Here is a 24,948-nt window from a genome sequence, read left to right as displayed (position 1 = left end):
TGTTTAGTTTAGCTGAATATAACTAACGGAAGGTGACTATTATCAGTTTGTCCCTCTGCCAGTTGCTCCACCCCTCCCATAATGACTTTTAAGGGAATGGTATGATTTGAGCAAACTGTATTTGTTTGAAAAACATCGGCAAGGATTCCTGTATTATTATTTTTTATTTGAAAATGTTTTCGCCCAATTTTGAACAGTTAATAAGATTTAATCAACAGCTACTACAGGGGCATTTATGGAAAATATAAATCTAGAACTGGGCGGTGCATTACCTTTAAACAAACTTTGCTGTAAATAGTTCTTGATGATAAACATGTACAGAAAAACGTGTTTTCGGTTTGCATGTTTTATCGGTATTTTGTGAACAATTCAAACGTTATTAACATTAAATCATATTTGGGAATTCCAAACTTCAAACTTTCTTACTTAAGAAACCATTAACGCTAAATGTTTTTTTTTTTTTTTTTTTTAACCAAAAACTAACAAAATTGTTTCTATTCTCAATATTTTATTAAATTTTTAATAGAAATTAAACACTGTGGTTCACAAACTTAACACAGAAGCAAGGCAGAGAAAAATATAACTCAGTCAAAATGAAGTGAATCCAAAGCTCAATTATTTTTGCTGTGAAATGATAACGGTTGAAATTTATTTTTGGTTCTAAAGTTTTAAATGAGATTTCTGTTATTACCAGGCTTTTGAGTAATTTATATTTTTACACTGAAGTAGCAGCTACAGTCGAAAAGTTTTAATTTTCACCCTAAATAAAGAGCTGCAAACGATATTATAATAAATAAAACTAGTTTAATTTCATGTTTTAGTGTTTTCTGTTTGTTTTCGTGCAAAAAGCGAAATTATTTTTTCTTTCTTTTAATAGAAATGCAGCCTTTGTAGATATTGTTAAAATGGTAGTTTTATTTATTTCGGTTCTAAATAGTGTGTTGGCAAAAATATATTTTGTAGGTTTTCAGTTTGCCCCTAGTGAAATTGTACGCTTAAATATTGAACAAAACAGCCAAATTTGGGGTGCTCCTAATACAAAGGTCATTTACGGTTCAAATTTATTGAAAACTGAAGCCTAGTAAATTGAGAAACCGAATTTGATATAAATTTTGTACTATCAAAAAGTTTTTTTTTTTTTTTTTTCGAGGCATAAAGTAGGCATTTAAGCATTTTTTGAAAACCTTGTTCGCAATCTTAGTCAATTGAGAGAATATTGATGTGGTGTTAGAAAATCAATGCTGGTGCACGGGAAAGTAGGTTCGCTTATAACGGAACTTGTTTTATCTTTCGTTTTCGATAGAATAAGTTATTTGCATTTCACATGCACATTGGCCTTGTTTTATTTCGTCCATTGGCATGATAATAATTATTGGTACCTTTTATTTAAACAGAAGAAGCGTAACGGTTTAAATGAAATACACATAACACTTTTAATCTTAAGCTTAGTACAAATATGCACGTTAAACATATGTGTTTTCCTTGCAGGAAAAAATAATTATTTATTGTTGTGCCCATTGTTTCTTAACATTATACGGTTTTTAAGGTTATGACGCTTAGACTGGGAGAAGCAAGTGGATAAGATGGACATAATCGCAGAGGTGTATGAATCATTACATGCAGTAATACAAAAAGTTTCTACTGGTTAGAAGAAGTACACCAACTCTTAAAAACCTGTATTCTAAGTTAAAAATAATAATTTTAAAAAAGTACAATATTTCATTTTATTTCGATCTTTCCATCGTTTAGTTTAAGTAGCACCAAACGAATTTTTTTCACCGTGACATATTTCAACAAGAAGTTCTGTCTAGAAGTAAACAAGCCTACTTTCCCCATACTACTTTCTAGTACCTGATCAATATTCTCAAAAATAGCTAAAATCGCAAATTTTTTCAAACATATTTTTTAAATATTTTAAGCTGATTTCTAGGAATAAAATATTTCTTACTTTTCTAAAAAAAAAAAAAGACGAACAAATAAAATAGTAGCACCTTTTAAACAAAGCAGCTAATACACTTCTTTACATTAAAAAAGAATCTTTAACAGCTTTCAAAACGAAAAAATAATAATAATAAGTTCATTACAATAAATACATCATATCAAAAAAAAATCATTTCTTTTTCCCCTGTTGCCAAAAAACAAAATTCTTAAATGAATTAATGCACTTACCAAAATAAATAAAAACAATAAAATGTCAACTTAAAGAAATAATTTTCATTGTCAAAAAAAAAAAAGTCGTCTGCGCATACCTTTAACATAAATGACTTCGAGTTTATTCGCGGAAAACTGAATACCTAAATTAAAACTTTAACGTGAAAATAAAAACAAGTCATATCAACAATAATTATTTCACAGTTAAAACCAAAGTTGTGGAGTCGGAGTCGGAGTCAATCTCATTTTGGGATAAAAGAGTCGGAGTTGAATATCCAAGAATCGGAGTCGGTCATTTGTCCTCCGTGTATAAATGTTTGCCAAAGCTACGAAGTCAGAGTCGAAGTCGGGGAGTCGGAGTAAGGTGCCCCTAAATTCTCGGAGTCGGAGTCTGGAGTTTGGCGTCAAGAGCTATTTCCAACAAAATTTGTTTGAAGTAAATCCGCCTTCAAGTACGGAATCTACATTGACTTTCAGTTTCCCCGTAGGCGCTAGTATTTCGTTTTTTTGAACTGTTCAAAATTGAACAAAAAATAGTTCAAATCAAAAAGTGAAATATGGAAATGAGGTGCACTCACCGAGATCTTTCGAACAAAAAAAGGTTTGTTCGAATTGGACTATTCATTCAAAAGTTATTAGCGGGGAACAGACAGACCTACCGACAGACCGACAGACATTTTCCCCCATCTCAATACCCTACTTTCCAATTTTTAATTTTTCAATATTTATTTAATTATTTTACTTATTTTTTATTTATTTATTTATTTTTTGTTTTTCGCGATATTTTTAAGATGCATTAAGCCTTTTTTCATGCTTTTTTCTTCTTTTCTGTCTTTTACTGGGAAAGTAGGCTAAAAAGTACATTTCTAAACTCAAATCGTTTTGAAAATTGCTATTATTGTTATATATATATATATATATATATATATATATATATATATATATATATATATATATATATATATATATATATATATATATATATATATATATATATATATATATATAGAGAGAGAGATATATATATATATATATATATATATATATAGAGAGAGAGAGAGAGAGAGAAAGAGAGTGAAATTTTAAGAGTAATGTTACGGATTTTTGTAACCTTCAGCATAGCAATTACAAAAAACTTACGTACAGGAAGAATACCAATGACAAAATGCAAAATATTTATACTGGCGGCTAGTAAAATAGTAGGTATTCTACCTAGAACTACAGTGAAAAGCCCAATAAAATTTAAAACAACTCCCAAACACTTCTTATTATATAACTACAGTCATATTCCAACGTTTCAGTAATTGAAAAACAGTTTAAAAAGTTAAATGTAAATTAAAGAAACTGCTTCGCATAATGTCTGACCTCTCAAAAACGATGACCTTGTTTGAAAGAGAAACCAAAAAATGCAACCATGAAGCCCGATAATAATCTATGATCTCCGTTAACAGTATGTATGCAAATAACTAGAAGTTTTAAATTCTTCTTTTCGCTTCGAAAGAGGGTTATTCTGCATGGTTAATCGATGCGAAAAGAAGTGCCCGACACGCATTCGTGTAAGAAGATTTCATGCACGTATGGGTTTGGGATTTTTCACAAAAGGAAAAGAAAAACACGCTTTTCAGAAATTTTGAAGTCAAATAAGAAATTGCATGAATGTTAAAAGAGTTGTTTAAGCACTGCAGACACTTTTCGGAAATGTCTCTTTGTGTAAGTTTATACTTTTGTGGCTCTGCAATGTATATGAATGGAAAGAAAAATTGCAATCGCGAATATAAAGAAATAATTTGCATTTGTGCTGCTTCAAATGTTATGTGAAATATAAAGGGAAAGGGGCTGCAACGGAGAAAAATTACAAACTCTACTTTTCTCGTTCAGTCTCATTTTGTACGGTCTTTTTGTTCATACATTCGAAATAATATTCATAAATTTGGTGTGTACCTTTAATTACCAAAGCGAGTAGGTTTTCGAATAACGCTCAAAAATTGTAGTTTTTTAATATTTATCACAACAATTTCGGTTTTATCTCCTAGCAGGAATCTTTATCTTCAAAGTAAAAAGTGATTTTTGTACTATTTCAAACCCAGTATTTATTTATTATCAATTTTTTCAAACATTTGAAAAACCCGCTTTGCCCTACCAGGGAGTTCAAAGCGGGTAAGATTAACTAATTGTGGTTAGGTATATTTTCCAATCAAGTACAAAGTTATAAATAATTAAAATAGTTCACTAGCTACCTGCCATCATATAAAAAATATTAAACAGTTGTACTTATCCCAATTAAAGTCAGCACATTTGTTTATAAAACATAGGGAAATAACTGATTAAATTAATTGTCATCCTAAAAAATAACTTTTTAGAGTCATACTTATCCTACTGAAATGGAAATCTAAGTCAGCACACGAGTCAAGAAATTATAAATAAATACATGACTAAATCCTATACCCGCTTTGCTCAATCGCACGTTTTTTACTTCAATAAGTATAACCTAAAATTTAAAAAGGAGACAAAGGAAATGACTGTCTTAGTTTGCAGGTGGATGGTGTCAGAATAAAGTAATATTATAGGCAATCAAAAAAATAAGCTGTTCTTTGAGTCATCACAAGTACAAAACTTCATTTATTTTTTAAAAATGCGTCTTTTTTTATTCTTTTTAATCCTGGTCACGCCATGCCGCTTCACCGCTGCTTCGTTGGGACTGATAAAAACTCAGGGGTGTTCATGTAAACACGACATACATATGCATCGCCGCTCACACAACATGGGGGGGAGGCATACGAAAGCCTACCCGCTTTGGGCCACCCTCCACTATTTCATTAAGCTGAAATTAAATTACAAATTCGAAAACACTCGCATATACTATGTGTGCATTAAGGTTATGACTAAAAATGGTTTGCTATTTGTTTAATAAAATGTTGTTTTTTTAAAGAACTTTCACAAAAAAATATTTTTGTACTTGTATCACTAATGAACTTTCCACACCGACTCGTTTCAAGTCCAATGAATTTGATGTACGTAGTTGCAGCATATGGAAACAAAAAAGTATAATTTCAAATAGAAAAGCGTTGTGCGTAAAAAATGTTTAATGAAATGTCGTACTATTTTCAAGAAACAAATACTATCATGGTATAATTAAGAAAAGAGAGAATGCTCACAAGTAGTAATTCGGGGAAAGAAAATTTCAGCGCTATCGGTTAACTTTGCTTCACTTCAAATAGCTTTGTATCCGTTGTTTCAAAAAATTAATGAATAAATGAATAAAAGAAGAAAAAGAAGAAGCTGAAGAAGAAGGTCCCGAGCTGCAGTCTCCTCACAACATTATCAAATAAGATTTTGACTCCTTATTTTACAAAAAAAAAAAAGTTTACTATATTGTTTACAGCTTATTGCATCGAAAAATTCTGCTTGGGCGCTATTTTTGAAGTTGTTCAAAATGCTCTTCTTACAGTGATGATACACATTTTGTGATATTGGGTAATACTAAGTGGAATTTACAGGTTGTCCAGCGAAGAACTCCCTGATTTCAAAAGTAAATATCTCGAAAACAAAGAACGATTTTGGAACAATGAAACAATGAAACAAACGGTACGTTTATTGTGAAAGCCGTAGAAATCATTTACAGAATTTCGGAATTTAATACCAAAACGTGCCAATAGGTGACACTGCAGGTGTAATTACTGTTTGCTTGTATCTGACATTACCCACCAGTTCATCGGCCACGTTGCCTGTTCTTTGGCGAAGAGCGTACGGATAGTTTTCGGGTCAGGACCTGTAGAAATTGGAAGCTTTGCTTTGCTTTCATAGGATTGTAGCCTAAACTGAAATCCCAGCACCAGGTAATATTCTTTGTTCAATGGTGTACATGATTAAACCTTGTTTTACGTTAGAAATTATTGTCCAACGCTAGAAATTATCGTCCAATCTTTGCAGCACTATTTTTTGGATTCCCATTGCAATAACAGCTTGCAGCACCACCTGTTAGCACTTTTAGGTACTAATTTCCAAATTTCTGTACAGGAGTTTTATGGCTTTGTGTTTCATTCCTAAACCGTCCTTTGTTTTCAAGGTATTCAATTTGGAAATCAGGGAGTCCTTCGCTGAACACCCTACATTAAGACCCCATTCATAACAAATGAAGTAAAATCATAAAATATGAATAGGAACTAAAATACGATTCGGAGAATCAAGGATACTCTGAACGGCTGTATAACTTCCATCGCAATTTGTACCTTAGAGCTAGTAACTCCTTTTGATTATTTAATCCAAGTCTGATGGCAACTCATTTTAACTATTTGATCTAAATCAGTTAGTAACTCATTTTGACTGTTTGATCTAAATCAGCTAGTAACTCATTTTGAATATTTGATCGAAATCATCTAGTAACTCATTTTGACTATTTGGTCTAAACTAGCTAATAACTCATCTTAACTAGTTTTAATATTTCACTTGCTAATGTTGGATCACTATAAGGATACAGTACTTTAGGACTATTCCCTCTGTCTTATAACAACAAATATAATAATCCAAAAATATGAGTGGGGCATAAAATATAAGTCGGAGAATCAAAGTTCTTGGAAGACTGTACAACTTTCATCACAATTTGGACCTTATAATAAAAACGTTAAGTCAAACAAAATGGGATGTTTTGTTAAACTGCTTTGAAGGAACTACTATAGTTATAACTCACATTGAAAAATGACTACCATTGAAGCCATAGAAAATTCAAAATTGCATTTTACATTTTTAAATGTGAAAATAAATGTTTCCCTTTCATTTAAATTAACAGTACTTCAAAATCTTTCGAATGTATAGTTTAAAACTTTATTCCTCACTTGAAGCAAACATTATATTTACCAGTAATTCAATAATTTGCCGATATTAGTTTTCACAGTTTCGTAAACTATCAAGAGAATAATTCGTTTTAGAGAGGGCGCATTTGCATACAAATTGCCTTAAGTAGCGAACGAATTCTGATATCGTAAAATTTGCTTGCCTTCAGAAACTTAAAGGGCATTATTCTGTTAAAGAAAGAGTGCTTAAACTTATTTCAAAACTTGTCTAAAGAACTGCGATTACGCTGAAAAGGTGATTTAAATTACTGAATATATTTTAAATACTGCAGAAACATGTATTGAAACTTTGTATGAAAGTATATCCTGTCATTTGTCTGTAACTGTTGTTTCGACAATTGCGATAGGATGCTTATTTAAGTATATAGTAGCTGGTGTACCCATGTTGTGAGAATTCATTTAATTTAATGAGAAGTAAGCAATTTATAAAATCACGTCATGGTGCTATTTTGTTTGAAAAATAATTAGGTTTTGAATGTTTCCTTTTATTTATTTATTTACTTTTTTTATTATTAATTTTATTTATTTACTTACTTTTTTTATTATTAATTTTATTTATTTACTTACTTTTTTATTATTAATTTTATTTATTTACTTACTTTTTTATTATTAATTTTTATTTATTTATTTACTTTTTTTATTATTAATTTTTATTTATTTATTTACGTTTTTTATTATTGCTTTTTATTTATTTATTTATTTATTCATTTTTGAATTCGGTTTTCAAGAATTGCAAGTTATTATAATTATTAAAAGAATTTAACAAAGTAAAAAAAAAAATTAAAAAACTTGAGAAAAGTACAAAACATATGCGGAAAGTTCAATAATTAAGTTAAAATAGCGTGGAATTATATATTTAGGAGAAAGTGAATGTTTTACATTTTTTACAAAGTATTTGACATAAAGTAAATGCGATTTATTAAAGTAGACAATTTGCTTGGAATGCAGCAAAAAATATTTATTTAAAAATAGACACAGGTTAATCGAATACAATAAAAAGTGAGCTAAGCACAACATCTTTTGAAAACAGATTTTGGATAAAAGTGATCTAACTATGCCTTGATTTCTAAGGTGCCTACTTCCACATATTTTAAGTCACATCTTATACACAGTTTGAAATTTTAGATTGTCATGCTGTTACACTTGGTTACAGACTTATTAATCTGCACCAGTTTTGGAGAGAAAGCTTTATATTTTACACAACCTTTTTTAAAATATTTTCTTGAAATTTCACTGTAAAAATTATTAAACTGTTGCAATAAAATTACTTTAAATGGCTTTAAAATACATTTTAATTTCCATAAAGAAATAATAAATTAATTCCTGTTTCATTAATAAACTAATTCTTTTCCGAAAGCTAGGGGAAAATCTAAATAGGTTTCAAAAGACGTAAAAAGCATTTATAGTGTTAAATTTTGAATATAAGAATAATATTAAGTGAAATTCAACTTATTCCTTCTTGTTTGTGAATCGAATGCAATAAAATGGTTCGAAAAAAAAACAATTGTTTTACATTTATAACAATTGAATTACTTGAAATAAATAATTAACTAAGAAAGAAATGTCGGAGCAAAAATAAAACAGTCGAAAAAACCATTTAAAGAAAAAGAGGGAAAAAATGCTTCTTAAATATATGATGCACTAAAAGTAACTTTTGAAAACATGTTTGAATGTTTCAAACTTCTTCAAATTGGATTACTGCCTGCTAATTAATTATTTTTTTCCTAAACTGAGTTCATAGAATTTTTCAGTTTACATTTTTTAAAACGAAATAAAGTAAAAGAAAATATTTTGTATCATGAATTCATGTAATGAGAAGTTTAAAAGTCATACTGAAGCACTTCCTTCGATCCTTTTTTTTTCCTTATCGTCACAACACGAAAGTTGATAAACAACAATATCAACTAAAATCAGAAATAACAGCTCACTCTGTTGTTTCTTTTTTTACTTTTTAGCCCAAAGAAATTTGTTTAACTTAACAATATCAATGTTTGTCAAAAAGTTTTTAATATCTAATAATGGTCATATAGTTTTTTTAAAAGAATAACAACTCTAGCTGCTAATAAAAAGGAAAGAAAGCAAACGTCAACCACGGTTTTTTCGTTTTAACTTAAAATAATATAATTAGTCAGAACCTTTATGTTACATTTGAAAATGATTTTCCTTTTCGTTTTCATTTGTGAAACTAAATTCAAAGTATTGCATATGCCTGCAATTTAGATTTTAGAAAATGTTATTACGTTAAAGAAAAAAAAATATATCTATAAAGAAAATTACAGAAATTTTTTTTCACAACAGTGAAAACGAAAATCTTTTTACTATGTCGAAAAAAGCAATAAAAGATTAAATTATAGTTCTTTTTTATTTTCTGGGACTTTCAGAGCAGTGAGTAAATAATGACTTAATTTAAAAATGAAAACACTTTATATAATATGTTTTCCCTTTTAAATGTAGTCTTTCATTGTTTGCTAAGAATCAGTTTATAATTTCTAAAATTGGCTTTTTTTCTAGGCACTGAAATTTGAATGAATTATTTGCTTACACGTGAGATCATCTTCTTTAAAAACAATCTTATGTATTTCCCAAATATTGTCAGATATCTTCCACAAAGGATGTCATGTTTTGAGAGAGAGGGGGCATCGCAAAATTGTGACATTTTGTGACGAAGGAAAGGAGAGGGGTAATAAGAATTAAATTTGAGGGACCAACAACAAATGGAAGAAACAAAAAACAATGCTTTTATCAACATACACATTTCGAATAGCTGAGAATACACTATAAATTTCAGATTTTAGTTTAGACATCACGTATAATAGTTTATAGGTTCTCGGGAAAAAGCTACTTTTATTTACGAAGCTATAAGCATTTCTTTTAAAAATATATATTTTTTTTCGCATGTTTTTTGAAACAAAATTTTATAATATTTGATGACACGTAAACATTTATAGGAATTAATTTCTCACTACGCGTGCACGAAATATAGCAATTTTTAACATTCAAAATTTCAAGCAAATAGATTTAATCAGTTAAATATCATAACAACTCAACAAGATATCAGAAACCAAATAAAGCAACATTTCAATTATTCCCGAGTAGGAGACGAATTGTAAGGGATTGCAGAAATCTGTTTTTATAATTAATCACACTGAGAGATTGCAGGAAGTGTTGTAAATTTGCAAACGATCACTAACGATTCGTCACCTATTCGAGATTAATTGCTATACGGTTCATGTGTGAAATTTGTGTAAATCCATCATGAAAAAAAAATGTAAATCCATCATAAGGTGCAGAATTAGGGTTTCAAGCAAGAAACTAATGCATGAACTTTCAGATTTATTTACTTGTAATTGTATTTCCTTATTAAAGTGCTGAAATTTCGTAACTTTGATGCATAGTGTTTAAAAAATGTTAATTTTTAAAAACTTTTGTCTCAAATTGAAACTATATTTTCGAAATAACAGCGATACGTAGTTGTATTTTTTTGCATTCCGTATTTTAAATATTAGTGACTAATGCACGTTGAGTAAGTAATATATCCTTTGAGGAATTTCACTTCAAAAGGAAAAAGCATTTATCTTTTATAATTGATAAAAATCTTAAATGCATATATTTAATTGTATTTACATTTCACATAAATTACTTTTGAAACTTTAATCACCTGATTATTTTGTAGAAAAAAAAACATTATTTGTTTCCTGTTAATAGCAAAGCATCAATCATGAAAAGGTCGACAAAATTATGCATCAAATGGTAATAACAGGACAAAAATGTTGTACGAAAATGTACCTAAATGACACATTTGTATTTGTTTAAAATAATGTTTGCAAATGATTTCAAATGTTTGAAATAGATATACGAAAATGATTAAAAATCTTTATCAAAACAACTTATCTATTGTCCCTTTTACTCTTTGGCAACAAAGATCGTGAGACATGAATTCAAATTAAGGCGATAGTCCCTGCTGATCTATAGACGGACTTATGCTTATAATTAAAGCACATTATTCATGCAATAGACTTGATGGCATATCTCAACCGATGGTATATAGGGAAGCATCAATTGGACGTTTAATAAGGATAGTCTATGTATAACATTGATTCAACTCAAACCCATACCATGCATACGTGATGTAATTGGCTCGTAAATTACCGTGGAAACATAGAGGAATAGAATATTATAATATCAACACTTGATATAATCAGCAGCGCAGGGATGCCGAAGATTTAGCCTTAAACTTCAACCTCAGTTGCTCGTCATTTCCAAATTCTAAAGTAGTTAAATGATAATCTTAAGACACTTTACCAGTTCTAAAGAATTATATACGTCACTTTAGTATGTTTCCAATCTTTCCCTAGTATCTAAATATTATGCTAACCTTAATGATTACCTTGAATCGAAAAATTTAAGCCCCCTCCCTTAAAGAACTGTATTTGGTACTGTTATCTTACTAACATCATAATAAAAGTTGTGATACTTGAGGAGCGAAGTGTTTATCTCCATGTACAACAAACATTATACATGAAATACACCGCCAGCTCAGTCATTTCTAACTGATGACTGCAGTTTCGTGCTTATTAGCACTCATCAGCCCGGCATAGGAAAGTAACTGAGCTGGAAATGGAGAACCTCTTATGGAAACCAAGAGTGCTAAACAAAATGGTAGCAATATAGAATTAGCACAGACCAGACGAGTTAACGAAGCAATGGTTCGGCTCAACTCGAAGATTGAAGGCAAGGCATGGTATATTCAGTAAATTACCGCTACAGCAGAAATACATGAAATACATCGCCAGCTCAGTCATTTCCAGCAATAAGCACGAAATTGCAGTCCTCAGCTGGAAATGACTGAGCTGCCGGTGTATTTCATGTATTTCTGCTTTAGCATTGGATAATTGGCAGTAATTTACGGAACAAACATTATGCTACAATGTCTCCTCTCCCCCCCCCCCCCTCTTGACTCTTCATTATGGAAAGTGTTGTTTGTTTAACTTGAAGAGATTGTGAGTACGACTTTCCGCGCCTTTTGCTAAAGAACGATGTGTCCTTTCTGTTATTGAGACGCCAACTTGAATATATTCACCATATTATTGACTTTTTCAATAGAAAGGCCCGAGGTCAGTGGGAGATGGAAGATAGAAACGGGTATAGCTGCTCACGAGCTCACAATAAAATAGTATACATGCTATATATATTGCTGATATGTGATAAAGTGATGGTTATCTCAGCAGGAGTTTCTAAATATGTACAAAACTAAGCGTGTTAAGAAATTAGTCTGTAATCTTTGTGTGTTTACTTATTCATTTATGAGATCGGTTAACAAGACAGTGGAACCTTCACCAAGTTATTACAATATTTATACATATTTCTGTGCAATGTGCATGTATGTAGGGAGGCCGGAGCAAGATGACGAATGCCTTAATTTCTCCGTCTTCCCCTAGAAAGCAGGACCAACTGAATACTACTGGTTTTCCTATCGGCTGGCCGTTTAGCAATAGTATAAATACGCTGAAGTAGCCATTTTTGTTAGTTCTGAAGCTCTGATTGCTTACCGCTACCACGTTATAACTTTTATGCATGTGTAAATAAGCTCTGCTACAAATACAGGCATGATAGATTGTTTCTCTTTAGTATTTATGAGTAACTTAGTTTATATACTGCCTACTGCCATGACTAAACGTCAATTAATCGCCTTCCTTTATGGCAATGAAGGCGAATCTTTTTAAGCTGGCAATCCGGGGCCAGATGGCGGACCGAAACACGGGGCAAAATGACAAGACTCTTAACGAGTTTTGCTTGTAAATAAGAGTATTGTGACTCTCTAACAGAAAAATGGATCAAGTGCTGCAATGCCAAGAGTGGTTTCATGAGGAATGTTCCAATTATTAAAATGGCATTTTTATTTGTAACTATTGTTAGCTTTACAACTTACTTCTTCAGTACGTTACAATGCACGAAACACTTCAACATTACGTCACAATGCATTACGCCTAATGTGATACTTTCTAAGATGTAAAAACAGTTATTATTTGTTAAACTATGTAGTATATTCAAAAGATAAAGTATGCCCAACCTTTTTAAGCGTTGTCATCTTGCCCCAAGGGCAACGTCATCTAGCCCCAGTACTGGGGCAAGATGACGATTTGTTAAGGCTATGAAAAATTAAAAATATCCTTCATTTATTTCATTCGAAAAATTAAATAATAATATATTTAATACTACAAAGGACTTTTCTAACAGCTCATGTAAAATTAATTTTATTATCCTTAAAAATAAATTAATAAACAAGAAAAATTTTTAGCATAGTTATCCTGCCCCGGTCTCCCCTATGTGTTATGACTAATTAAAACTTTTATTTCAAAAATCAGTCATGCGACACACACTAAAATTTCGAAGAGCATTTTTACCTTTGTATTAAAATTTTCTAAAAGGATTACAATGTTTTAAAATTTAGACATATTTCTTTCAATAAACAATGTTGTAATCATCATTGAAAATTTTTTTATGGTAATATAGATGTTTTCCTAAAATTAGCAATTTTGTCTCTTGACTTGTTTTTGAAATAAACGGGTAAATAACCCTCCTTCTCCATAAATAATGATCAGTACGACAGTATGTTGGCAAAGAAACGTAAGGATTATTTTTTTTTAATATTATATTAGATTATTCATCAAACTTTTTGGAAAATTAAGTCATTGCGGCATTGTATTGATCACCAGAAAAAATTTAAATTCAAATTAAGTAGGTTTTATCCAGAAATTTGTTAAAATTTTGCAGTAAAATTTTCGAAATAGTTTGGAGAAAAGAAATTAAATCAAGTTAATGTTTGGTGAATGTGTTTATGAATGTTTAATTTATAATACTCTCTTTGGAACTACCCCCCCCCCCCCCCTGTGATACCAAACTATACTGAGTGCAACAAAATATTGTTATTTTCGCATTTTGTTTTCTCCCTTCTTTAAAGCATGTTAACACCGTCGGTTAACCTGTTTGTTACATTGATTCTGCTTTCTTTTTTGTAACGGATACAGATATTTTGTGGAAACTGCATAGCTTTCTATTAATGTAGTAGATACAGTTTTTGCAACACATTTATAAACAACTAAAAACTTTGAGCAATGAATATATTGTTTTTAGCATAAATTACAAACGTTACGCTTAAAATAAATACAAAATGACAAAATAAATTTTAAAGCAATTTGCTTTTTTAAGCACGTCTTTGATCCATTACGATTCGTATATAAGTTTTGTTTAACTCTTATATTATGTTTAACTCGAATATTTTTTTATAACAAGCCCTGAATTTAAAGATGACAGCTTTTGATGTTCACACATTAACATACTGATTGGCTTTTTTATATTTACAGGAAGTCGTGACATTTATGTGAATAGGGACGATCATTTAATATGCATTTTGCACGACATAGTATCTATTCTTCACTAGTTTAATATTATTTATGTTTAAAATTCATTACAGGACTTAAACACAATGAAGAATGCATCGCCTACTCTCGATAATGAACTTGCAGTGGGGACGAAACATTAATGTCACCGCTATGAAATACATCTTTAAGATGATGTGAAAATTTTTGAGACTCAAGCAACTCGAAATATGTTGCTAACGCATTTTCGGTCGGATCTATATTATCAATAACATAAATAATATCAAAAATGCGTTATCAAGTAAATAATACTAAATATTGCATTCATGTACCTAAGAGACAGACTGACGTACGTCCAGAAATTGTGATTTTCAGTTTATTAGTGCACTGTATGTACAAACCTACTCCGCATCGAGCAATTTAATGTAATTCTTTAAAAAAAAAAAAAAAAACACTTTTCATTTTTGAAACCAGGGTTAAAAAAGCGCACGTCCACATCCTTTGCAGTTGACAGAGAAAAGTTTTTCCTTTATCCTGTAAAATCATCATAATGTGACTTTCGTCCTGCTGGCTCTGAGGTTCAGATTTGTCGCATGTGCATTTCCTAAAGATGTTTGCTCTATCTATGAGTTGTATCGAATATCATTTTCTTCAATTTGGTGGCAAAAACCAGTCAACAATAAATTAAAAGTATATTATAGAAAATGGGGTCATATAATGCAGTTTTACCTCAAAAAGAATTGTTCTGTTTGGATAATAATTTAAATTTATTGCGTAAACACTTAAGCATGTAAATACGCAAAATTGGATGGATTCAACAATGAAAAAGAAAAACTTGCACCAAAACAGCAAAACTGAGTTTCTAAAAACTGAACGTTAATTAATGTATTGAAATGAAGCTATGAGAAAAAAAAATGTTTTCAGTCACTATTTTTTCAGTTTAAGTGCAGATAGTAGAAATAGTGTTTTCCGTCTTCTTTCTTCGTGTACTAGACACTTGACACCCCAGTGATTTTTGACGTAACCAATTTTGATTATTTTTATTGGCTCAAATGCCGTGGCAAGACATGGAGAGTAGGTCACTGGCACTTGCACAATCTCAGCAAAGCACTGAAGGTGAGGGAGAATCTCCAGCATCTTGAGCCCAAGGTATTTGCTTCCGACAAACATCAGGACTTTCGGGTGTTCAGATTTTACGAGCATGTATATGCTATGCTATGCTATGTTCAATGTCTTAATCACTAAGTTACACACGGTTGTTTCGTTTTGCACTCAAAAACTAGTTTTTCACCCTAAACTCGCGAATTCACTTTTTTTTTAACCGACGAAAAAAACGGAGGAGGTTCTCAATTCGACACGTATTTTTTTTTTTTTTTTTTAATGTATGACCACGCATAACTTTTTACAGAACAGTCTGATTTTGATAATTCTTTTTTTATTGGAAAGGGTATACCCCGAAGGTGGTCCCATAAAAATTTTGAAAAAAAATTCCTACCCTAAGGGTGGGAAAAGGGGGTTGATTTGGTGTTCACTCACAGATTTTTAATGTATGACCACACATAACTTTTTACAAAATAGTCCGATTTTGATAATTCTTTTTTATTTATTGGAAAGGTTATACCCTGAAGTTGGTCTCATATAAATTTGGAGAAAAAATTCCTACCCGAAGGGTGGGAAAAGGGGGAGATTTGTTGTTCACTCACAGCTTTTTTTATATATGACCACACATAACTTTTTACAGAATAGTCCAATTTAGAATATTCTTTTTTTTATTGGAAAGGGTATAGCCTGAAGTTGTTCCTATATAAATTTGAGGGAAAAATTCCTACCCTAAGGGTGGGGAAAGGGGGGCGATTAGTAGTTCACTCTAAGATTTTTTGATGCTGAATTGGGTATAACAAAAAAAAAAACCTCTCGATGAATGAGATGCAGACTTGTATGTCTCTCGTGTGTACTGTCTTGAGCAGGTAAACGACAGTATCTGCAGAAATGAGTTTTCGAGATATTTGAAGAATTGTGCGCTGGATTCAGTACTATCAACTGGGAAATGTTGGAATTATATTTTTTTAGCGGAAACCAAATAAGTTAGTTTGTACAACAAAGCTAACGTACAAACAATGATGACAAAATGCAAAAAAAAAAAAGATAAAATTGCAGTTATAGCCCTTTACCTGCACACGGCAGTGTAGACCTCTCAATCTCTGGTACTTGTGATTAGGGTTAGTTTTCAGTGCCAGTCGTCAAACATTTTTTATATTCAGGATTTGTATGAAAAAATAGGGCGAAGTTTAGTGATGGTGACATACTATTTTTAACCGACGAAAAAACGGAGGAGGTTCTCAAGTCGACGCGTATATATATTTTTTTAAATGTATGACCACACATAACTTTTTACAGAACAGTCCGATTTTGAATATTCTTTTTTTTATTAGAAAGGGTATAGCCTGAAGTAATTCCCCTATAAATTTGTGGGAAAAATTCCTACCCTAAGGGGGGGGAGAGGGGGTGATTAGTTGTTCACTCCAAGATTTTTTGATTCTGAGTTGGGTATTACAAAAAAAAAAAGCTCACAATGAATGAGCTTCAGACCTGTATGTCTCTCGTGTGTACTTCCGTGGGCAGGTAAGCGGCAGTATTTGCAGAAATGTGTTTTCGAGATATTTGAAGAAATGTGTGTTGGATTTAGTAGTACTAACAATAAGAAAATGTTGGAGTTACATATTTTTTTCAGCGGAAACCAAATAAGTTAGTTTGTACAACAAAGCTAACGTACAATAGATGACAAAATGCAAAAAAAAAAAAAGAAATAAAAAAAAAAATGCAGTTACTGTCTTTGACCTGCCCACGGCAGTGTAGACCTCTCAATCTCTGGTATTTGTAATTAGGATTAGTTTTTTAACCGACGAAAAAACGGAGGAGGTTCTCAAGTCGACCCGTATATATAAGTTCTTTTTTTCATGTATGACCAGGCATTACTTTTCACAGGTTCGTCCAATTTTGATAGTTCTTTTTTCATTGGAAAGAATTTTCCCAGAAGTTGTTCCCATAAAAATTTGGAAAAAAATTTCCTATCCTAAAGGATGGAAAACAGGGGTGAGTTATTGTTCACTCACAGGTTTTTTACTTTTTTTCGTGTAAGACGACGCATAACTTTTACAGAATAGTCTGATTTCGATAGTTGTTTTTTTATTGGAAAGAGTATACCTAGAATTTGGTCCCATGTAAATTTGGAAAAATTCCTTATCTAAAGGTGAGATATTAGGAGTGATTCATTGTTCGGTCACAGATTTTTTATTACTGAGTTGTGTATTACAAAAAAAAAACAACAACTCACGATGAATGAGCTTTAGATTTGTCAGTCTCTTGATTTAGAGCTCTCAGTCTCTGCATTTCTGCTAAAGCTCGTTCATCGTGAGGTTTGTGTAGTAACTTATTTGGCTCTAGATCAGATAAAGCAATACCCTCAAGTGTTTTTACTCTACTCAGTGCCACATATGCCTGTCCTTTAGCAAACACTTTCTTTCCGAGGTCTATTACAGCTTTATCAAGGGTCGTACCTTGTAATTTGTGTACCGTGACGGCCCAGCATAGAATTATTGGCAACATCCTGCGCTCAGTGTCACCATAACCTTTCGTTCCTTGAAAAGTTGCAACCACTGGAGGTATGGCGACACAACCATCGCTATCTTTTAGTCTGCTTCCTATGCTTTCATCGTCAAACTTAACTAATATGCAGTCCGGTAATTCTTCTTCCTCTAGTTGATCCCTACGTAGTGATGGAGATTTTATTTTTTTTAAAATACACATTGCACCATTGACGAGGCCGTCAGATATTGATATGTTAAGTCTCAACATCACACGAGATTCGGCAGCAAGTTTTACCTCTGATAAAAGTCCACCACAATTGTTCACATCTTTCGGGACAACATTATCTGGAGGTTTCTTTCCATAGGTAGCAATTTCACGAGACTCATCTATGGAACGGATTGTATAGACACGATTTTGTTTTGAAATCATAGCTGTCATCTTATCATTGTATTCGTCAACCTGTTTGACGGTCGGGAATATTCGAATCACAACACCATCCTTAAATTCTTCATCTAAAGCCACCCTTCGCCTTTGACAAAGCAGTTCTAGTTGACCAATTGTCAATTCGCTTACGCGTGAATTGTTCAACAGGTCGACGAACTCTGTATCATTTCTTTGTCTCATATTGATTGTTAATTCGCAGAATGAAAATGCGTGCCATAAATTAATTTCTGCAGCAAACCAAGCTGGCTGTACAAAGCACCAATGTCCTTTCACAGGGGGCAGTTGCATGATGTCTCCAAATAGAACAATATTTATCCCACCAAACAACTTATCATTGTTTTTGAATTCCTGTAGCCGCAAATGAATCATTCTTAAATTCTCGTAAGACACCATTGATATTTCGTCAATCACTAACCAACTTATGTTGCGCCATTTACGTCTTTCTTGTTCTAGCCTTTCACCATTTAAGCGTCTATATGCAGTTGAATTACCTTTTTCGATGGGAAGAGAAAAAAGAGAATGCAATGTTTTGCCAAGTACCTGGCGGGCGGCGACACCGGTCAATGAACCTACCTCAACAAATTTAGGCTTTAGAAGCAAATCAACTGTAGGCACATAACACCTCTTGATGTGCTCCACGAGTAATTTTAAAACAAATGATTTGCCACTGCCAGCTCCTCCAGTTATAAAAAGCAACAGCTTTTCATCATCACCATGTAAATATTTTTCAATGGCCGTAGAAATTCTTTGAAATAAATCCTTTTGCTGTATGTTTAGACCCTCTGATAGTATTAAAAAATATATCATCAGTCATTGCACCTCTTTCCTCTATATCTTCACAGAAGTCGTCTTGATTATATTAAATGATATGCTCATCGGCGTTTATAAATTGATCGTCTTTGGTATTTTTGAAACCCGTTTCACGGGCAAGATTTAAAGTAGTTGCCTGGGCAAGTGCCTGTTGAATGACCTGATCTGCATGTGCGAAGTCTTCGGCACTAACATTATTCAGCAGAGGCCTTAATTCGTCTTTTCGTCTAAGGAAACAAGATTCTGGAGTCTCGTCTTCCAACATGAGTTGGTTTTCATCGCGAAAAGGAATATGGCAAACAATCAAGCTATAGTAATACCCATCTTTGTCACCATGGAGTGTGTAGTAACGTGTTCGTAACACAGCTGGCTTATTTCTTATTCGCATGCGTGAACTGTCTCTCAGTCGTATATATCTTATTTTTGTAAGGTTATCAACAGGTTCTCTGAGTTCGATGTCACCATCTTCCTCACTCCACATAATATTTGAACTCGTCTCATAACGCACAGCAAATTCTGCCAGACTTATATTTTCAAGTTCATCAGGCCTCAACACGTAACGATCGAATACGTTGTTGCATATTGAAGCTTTATCCCCTTCAAACCGCAATAAATGAAAGCGTTGACTTGGCATGCAGCTATTCACAAATATTGTTTTACGAGAGCTCATTTTAAGCGGCAGGTGGCAAAGACGATAGGCGCATTCGGGAGCACTTACCAATCGCTGCGAGAGTATTGACATAGAGACCGCAAACAGTTGGCTCCACACTCCGCCGCCCCGTCTTTTAGCTTTTGTAATTGCGTGGCGTACCACATCTCCAGCGTCGTGAGGTTCACACTTACTCACATATTTTGCAACGTAATATGCAACGGCAGAGATATTTCCGCATGGCTGAATGTCCATGTTTCCTTCCCAAAGACTAAGAATTTCAGGACTATAGTTATTAACCATACTTTTTTCAGAAGTTCTTCGTAAGATGCAAAACCGACCGTTGTTGGCAAGTGCTTCATCGGGACCCAAGCATAAGGTATCCTCACTTGGAGCCCTCGGAAACCCAAAACGACAGCAATGGTTTGTACGATCTTTGTAGCAGGTTTTTGTGTGTCTATGCATTTGGACATTTTCGACTAGATGTTTTAACTCAATATTATGAGGGTTCAAAGAACATGAAATAATTCTTTCGGTTATACTTATTCCTTCATTTGTTGAAAAATCAGGAATGTTTTCACACCACACCAGCATGTGCAAGTGCGGACTGCCTCGGTTTTGAAATTCTATCCTGTACCAAAAGTCTATGATACTTCCACCTAAGCAGTCATTATTTTGTTTTAAATAATGCATAAGAGCATTAATTCTTATTGTAAATTGCCTTGCAATAACCACTGGATATTTTTGCACTAACTTTTGTCGTTCTGGAAATGTTATACTATCTAAATTATTTACATTGTTGCCATCCGCAATGAGCAAAGCTTTTGTCATATCTGGCCAATTTAGATCATTGCAGGAAAGGGTAATAAACCAGGTAGGAGGCCCTATACTTCTTACCATGGCAATTAACTCCGAACAGCATCGTCTCCAGTACGAAGCAGACCCTCGCACATTTCTCATTGTCAGATGCATGTTGTCAATTAGCCCTTGAGGTGTATGTTCGCCTTGGCCTTGACGCATTCTGCATGAAACAGACACACTTGCTTTTGCTCGAAAGTACTCAACAACTGACAATGCAAAAAATAAATAGTCATTTCTCTGGAATCTTTTATCCTTACTCATTACACGAGCTTGAAAGTAGTCTAATGGGGTAATTGAAACCTCTCTTTCTTCGCCAAATCCATTTTTTCCATCAGGGAATAAAAAATACCAGCCCATCTCTTCCATTCTTTTTTCAAGTTCATAATTTAGGGGTGGTGCTGCTTTCCTTTTAACTTCTTTTAGTCTTACTTCATCTTCTGAGTTAGGGTTGTCTATGTTAACAACACTGTCCAAATTAGGTACTCTTTCATCTATGTTTCTAAGCATACTGGTTGTAAAAATATATCTCGTTTCCGAATTATAATTTTGCTGTAATTGAGGGTCAATAATGTCTTTTTCCATAGTATTATTACTTTCTTCTGATGATTGTTGCACGATTTTAGATGTATGCATTGCTTGCGGCTGATGACAACTAAATGAATGGCGTTGTTTTTGAAGAACTGAAGATGTTTCTTTACCTTGATTTAACTGTTCTAGTGTATTTTCGGGTGTTATCGTAATTGGTGTCAGTGAAAAAACATTCCCAGTTAACGCACTTACAGATGTGTTTTTAATGATCAAATTTCTACGCACGATATTATGGAGTTCATGGACACTAGTAAATCGTGTTCATGGACACTAGTAAATCGTATACAACATGAAGTACCTCTTGTTGGAGCTTTGAAACCTTTTAGACCTCGCGCGTGGGAGTAAAACAACCGGTAAGAAAAACCTCCAAGATCTGGTCTGCAATGGACGGCTACAGTTGTATTATTCATATTAAGTATGGCATAACTATGATCCCTAAATACATTTATTAGAGCGTTTAACAAATTCGGAAATCCTTCTCCACTATTGTCGTTGTCTGCGTGACCATTAAATGATTATTCATGAAGAATATTGATATGAACTTTTCGGTTATTGTATATGATACTTGGTAAAAGCTCAGTTGCAGCCAAATAATCTATGTGTGCTTCTTCAGGATTGGGGTTAAATCGAGCCGCAATACAGTCTCTATAATACTTATCTCCTACTTGTAACATATAATCTATGTCACTTTTGCACCAATCATTAGGATTGATCAAAGAAAATGCCACAATAGCAACAGTTGCAATCCCTGTGCATTGTCGACAACGTGACTGTGGACTAAATCGTTCATTGCCCTGATGAAAGGACCCATGTAGTATAGATACATTGTTTTGCAAGACAGTATAGTTATTTTTATTAACAGTTGACCGTTCAACAATTGGTTCTTCACTGTCATGAACATGTGCGGGTTCGTCAGCAATTTGTGTTATCGTAGAAATATCGATCACAGTAGGAAAATGCACACGAACATCTTTATACAGTGCATTATTCTTTAGGAGCCACTTCAATGCCACTTGAAGTTTATCTATATCAATTTGAAACTCCCTAGAATGTTCTAAATTTTCACGACTTTCTACTACGAGCACTAATCCAGTTTGATTAGGTTCAAGCGGAAGTTGTTCCGCCAGCTCGACCACATCCTGAGCAAAAAGGATTGCCTGCCCTTTGCACCAGTCTTGGCTCAAACGATTTTGAACTTTTATTATTTTAAGAGAAATGGCACTACTCTGCAAATAAAACGCTTCTCAATTTCCGATAACTCATCAATTTCTGTAGGTATTGCAGCTACCGACATTTTGTTCCAATAGGCCTGGGGTGGAGTTTTATGTTTTTTAATATTGTTTGAGCATCGTGAACAAGTAATTATATTACCTAAAGCTACCAGTTCGTTAGGCAAAATAGAGCCTAAATTTTTAGTTTGCAATTTCCTACGTTGCTGAGGATACAATTTTTTTTTGCATATTGAACACGACAAGTCAGCATAAACATTAATTGATTTCTTAAAGTTTTCTGCGTTACACTGGTTTCTTCGCTCGCGAGCTGCTTGCCGCATGGCGCTCAGACGATTAGTTCTCTTCTCGAAAGATTCGTGAAGTACCACCATTGCTGAACGGTTACGAGCAGCATCCAAATGCAGCATACGTTCGTCCTCAATTTCATTTGAAACTCGCTCTCTTATCAGATCTAAACGATGAGCGCGTTGCTCTTTACTCTCATTTGAAAGTCGCTCTCTTATCATATCTAAAAGAGGAGCGCGCTGCTTATCACCTTCTTGCAATAACCTATCGTTACTGTAGCTTCTCATTCTCGACAGTCTTTCCTCGCGCTGACCTAAACTCTCCTGTGAACGTGTTAATGTAATTCTCTTTCTGTTTGCTTCCAACCTTTTTTCTTTCTCATTAATAGATTCTTCTAAACATCTTTTCCTCATCCGAGCAGCATTTTTTGTAGGCCTACCATGTTAGTATATAAAGCCTGCTTTTTTAAAATTATTTATGTAACACAACAGATAACTGTTAAAATACGATTATATATATATATATATATATATATATATATATATATATATATATATATATATATATATATATATATATATATATATATATATATATATATATATTAATAGCTAAAGTAAGGTAGGTAGCTATTTTAAAAGTAATAAAAAATATAAGCATACAGATTATAGCCACATTAGTAGCTTATAGCCACAAAAAATTATAAAATAAAATCTTTTTAACAAAAAAATTAAACCGCCGAAAAAACTGAAAAGCAATAAAAACTTTTTAACAAAAAAATTGAACCGCCGAAAAAACTGAAAAGCAAAAAATAATAAACCATTTTAATTAAACCTTAATAACTAAGTTCTTAAACTAATGTAAGTATACCTATGTATATATTTTTGTAATAATTTAGAGTTTTTAATTAACCTTAATAACTCAGTTCTTAAATTAATGTAAGTATACCTAAGTAGTTTTGAGTCGGTGCCAAACAAGCAAATTAATTATTTTTGTAAAGCGTGAGGCGCAGCGGTGGCGTATGGCGACACGCCCCTTCGCCGGAAAATGCCGAGCGTTCACGAAGTTAACCCGAACGTCGTCGAGTGGTCTCGAAGAAGCACGTGTCGAGTATTTGGCTGCTACTGAGCTTTTGCCTCATATACAACAGTCAAAATGTTTATATCATTGTTCATCATACTGAAGAAGGATTTCTCATCTTGTTAAAAGCTCAAATAAATGGTTTTGTGGGTCATAGTATTATTCAGCGTAAGTATGGCATAACAACTGTAGCCGTTAATTGCATACATGATCCTGAAGATTTTTCTCACTGGTTGTTTGCCTCTCTCGTCCCAAAGGTTTCAAAGCTCCAACGAGAGGTACTTTTCGTTGTATACGATCTACTAGTATTCATGATTTAATGACGGCGTGTGGAGGGAGCATTTTTTGAAACATTTATGTTTATCGCCGGACATTTCACATTACCTTGCTAATTTTATTTGGTTATTTCTTTAAATTTAGGTAATTTAGGGATCTTTGTTTATTTATTGTTTGGCACCGACTCAAAACTACTTAGGTATACTTACATTAATTTAAGAACTGAGTTATTAAGGTTAATTAAAAACTCTAAATTATTACAAAAATATATACATAGGTATACTTACATTAGTTTAAGAACTTAGTTATTAAGGTTTAATTAAAATGGTTTATTATTTTTTGCTTTTCAGTTTTTTCGGCGGTTCAATTTTTTTGTTAAAAAGTTTTTATTTTATAATTTTTGGTGGCTATAAGCTACTAATATGGCTATAATCTGTATGCTTATATTTTTGATTACTTTTAAAATAGCTACCTACCTTACTTTAGCTATTAACATATATATATATATATATATATAATCGTATTTTAACAATTATCTGTTGTGTTACATAAATAATTTTAAAAAAGCAGGCTTTACATACTAACATGGGTAGGCCTACAAAAAATGCTGCTCGGATGAGGAAAAGATGTTTAGAAGAATCTATTAATGAGAAAGAAAAAAGGTTGGAAGCAAACAGAAAGAGAATTACATTAACACGTTCACAGGAGAGTTTAGGTCAGCGCGAGGAAAGACTGTCGAGAATGAGAAGCTACAA

General features: G+C 32.6%; 1 protein-coding gene across 1 annotated transcript; it reads right to left on the bottom strand.

Moving 5' to 3' along the window:
- Positions 1-14,503: 14,503 nt before the first annotated feature.
- Positions 14,504-19,219, bottom strand: LOC129223002 (ATP-dependent DNA helicase pif1-like). The gene is made up of 2 exons (XM_054857565.1): positions 18,010-19,219; positions 14,504-14,637 (listed from the first exon to the last, which is right to left on the bottom strand). Exons 1-2 carry the CDS (start codon positions 19,217-19,219, stop codon positions 14,504-14,506), a joined length of 1,344 nt encoding a protein of 447 aa, XP_054713540.1.
- Between the last annotated feature and the right edge of the window lie 5,729 nt (positions 19,220-24,948).

Source organism: Uloborus diversus, chromosome 5 (assembly GCF_026930045.1).
Source record: "Uloborus diversus isolate 005 chromosome 5, Udiv.v.3.1, whole genome shotgun sequence".
Classification (NCBI taxonomy): domain Eukaryota; kingdom Metazoa; phylum Arthropoda; class Arachnida; order Araneae; family Uloboridae; genus Uloborus; species Uloborus diversus.
This window is presented reverse-complemented; position numbering and strand designations above follow the sequence as displayed.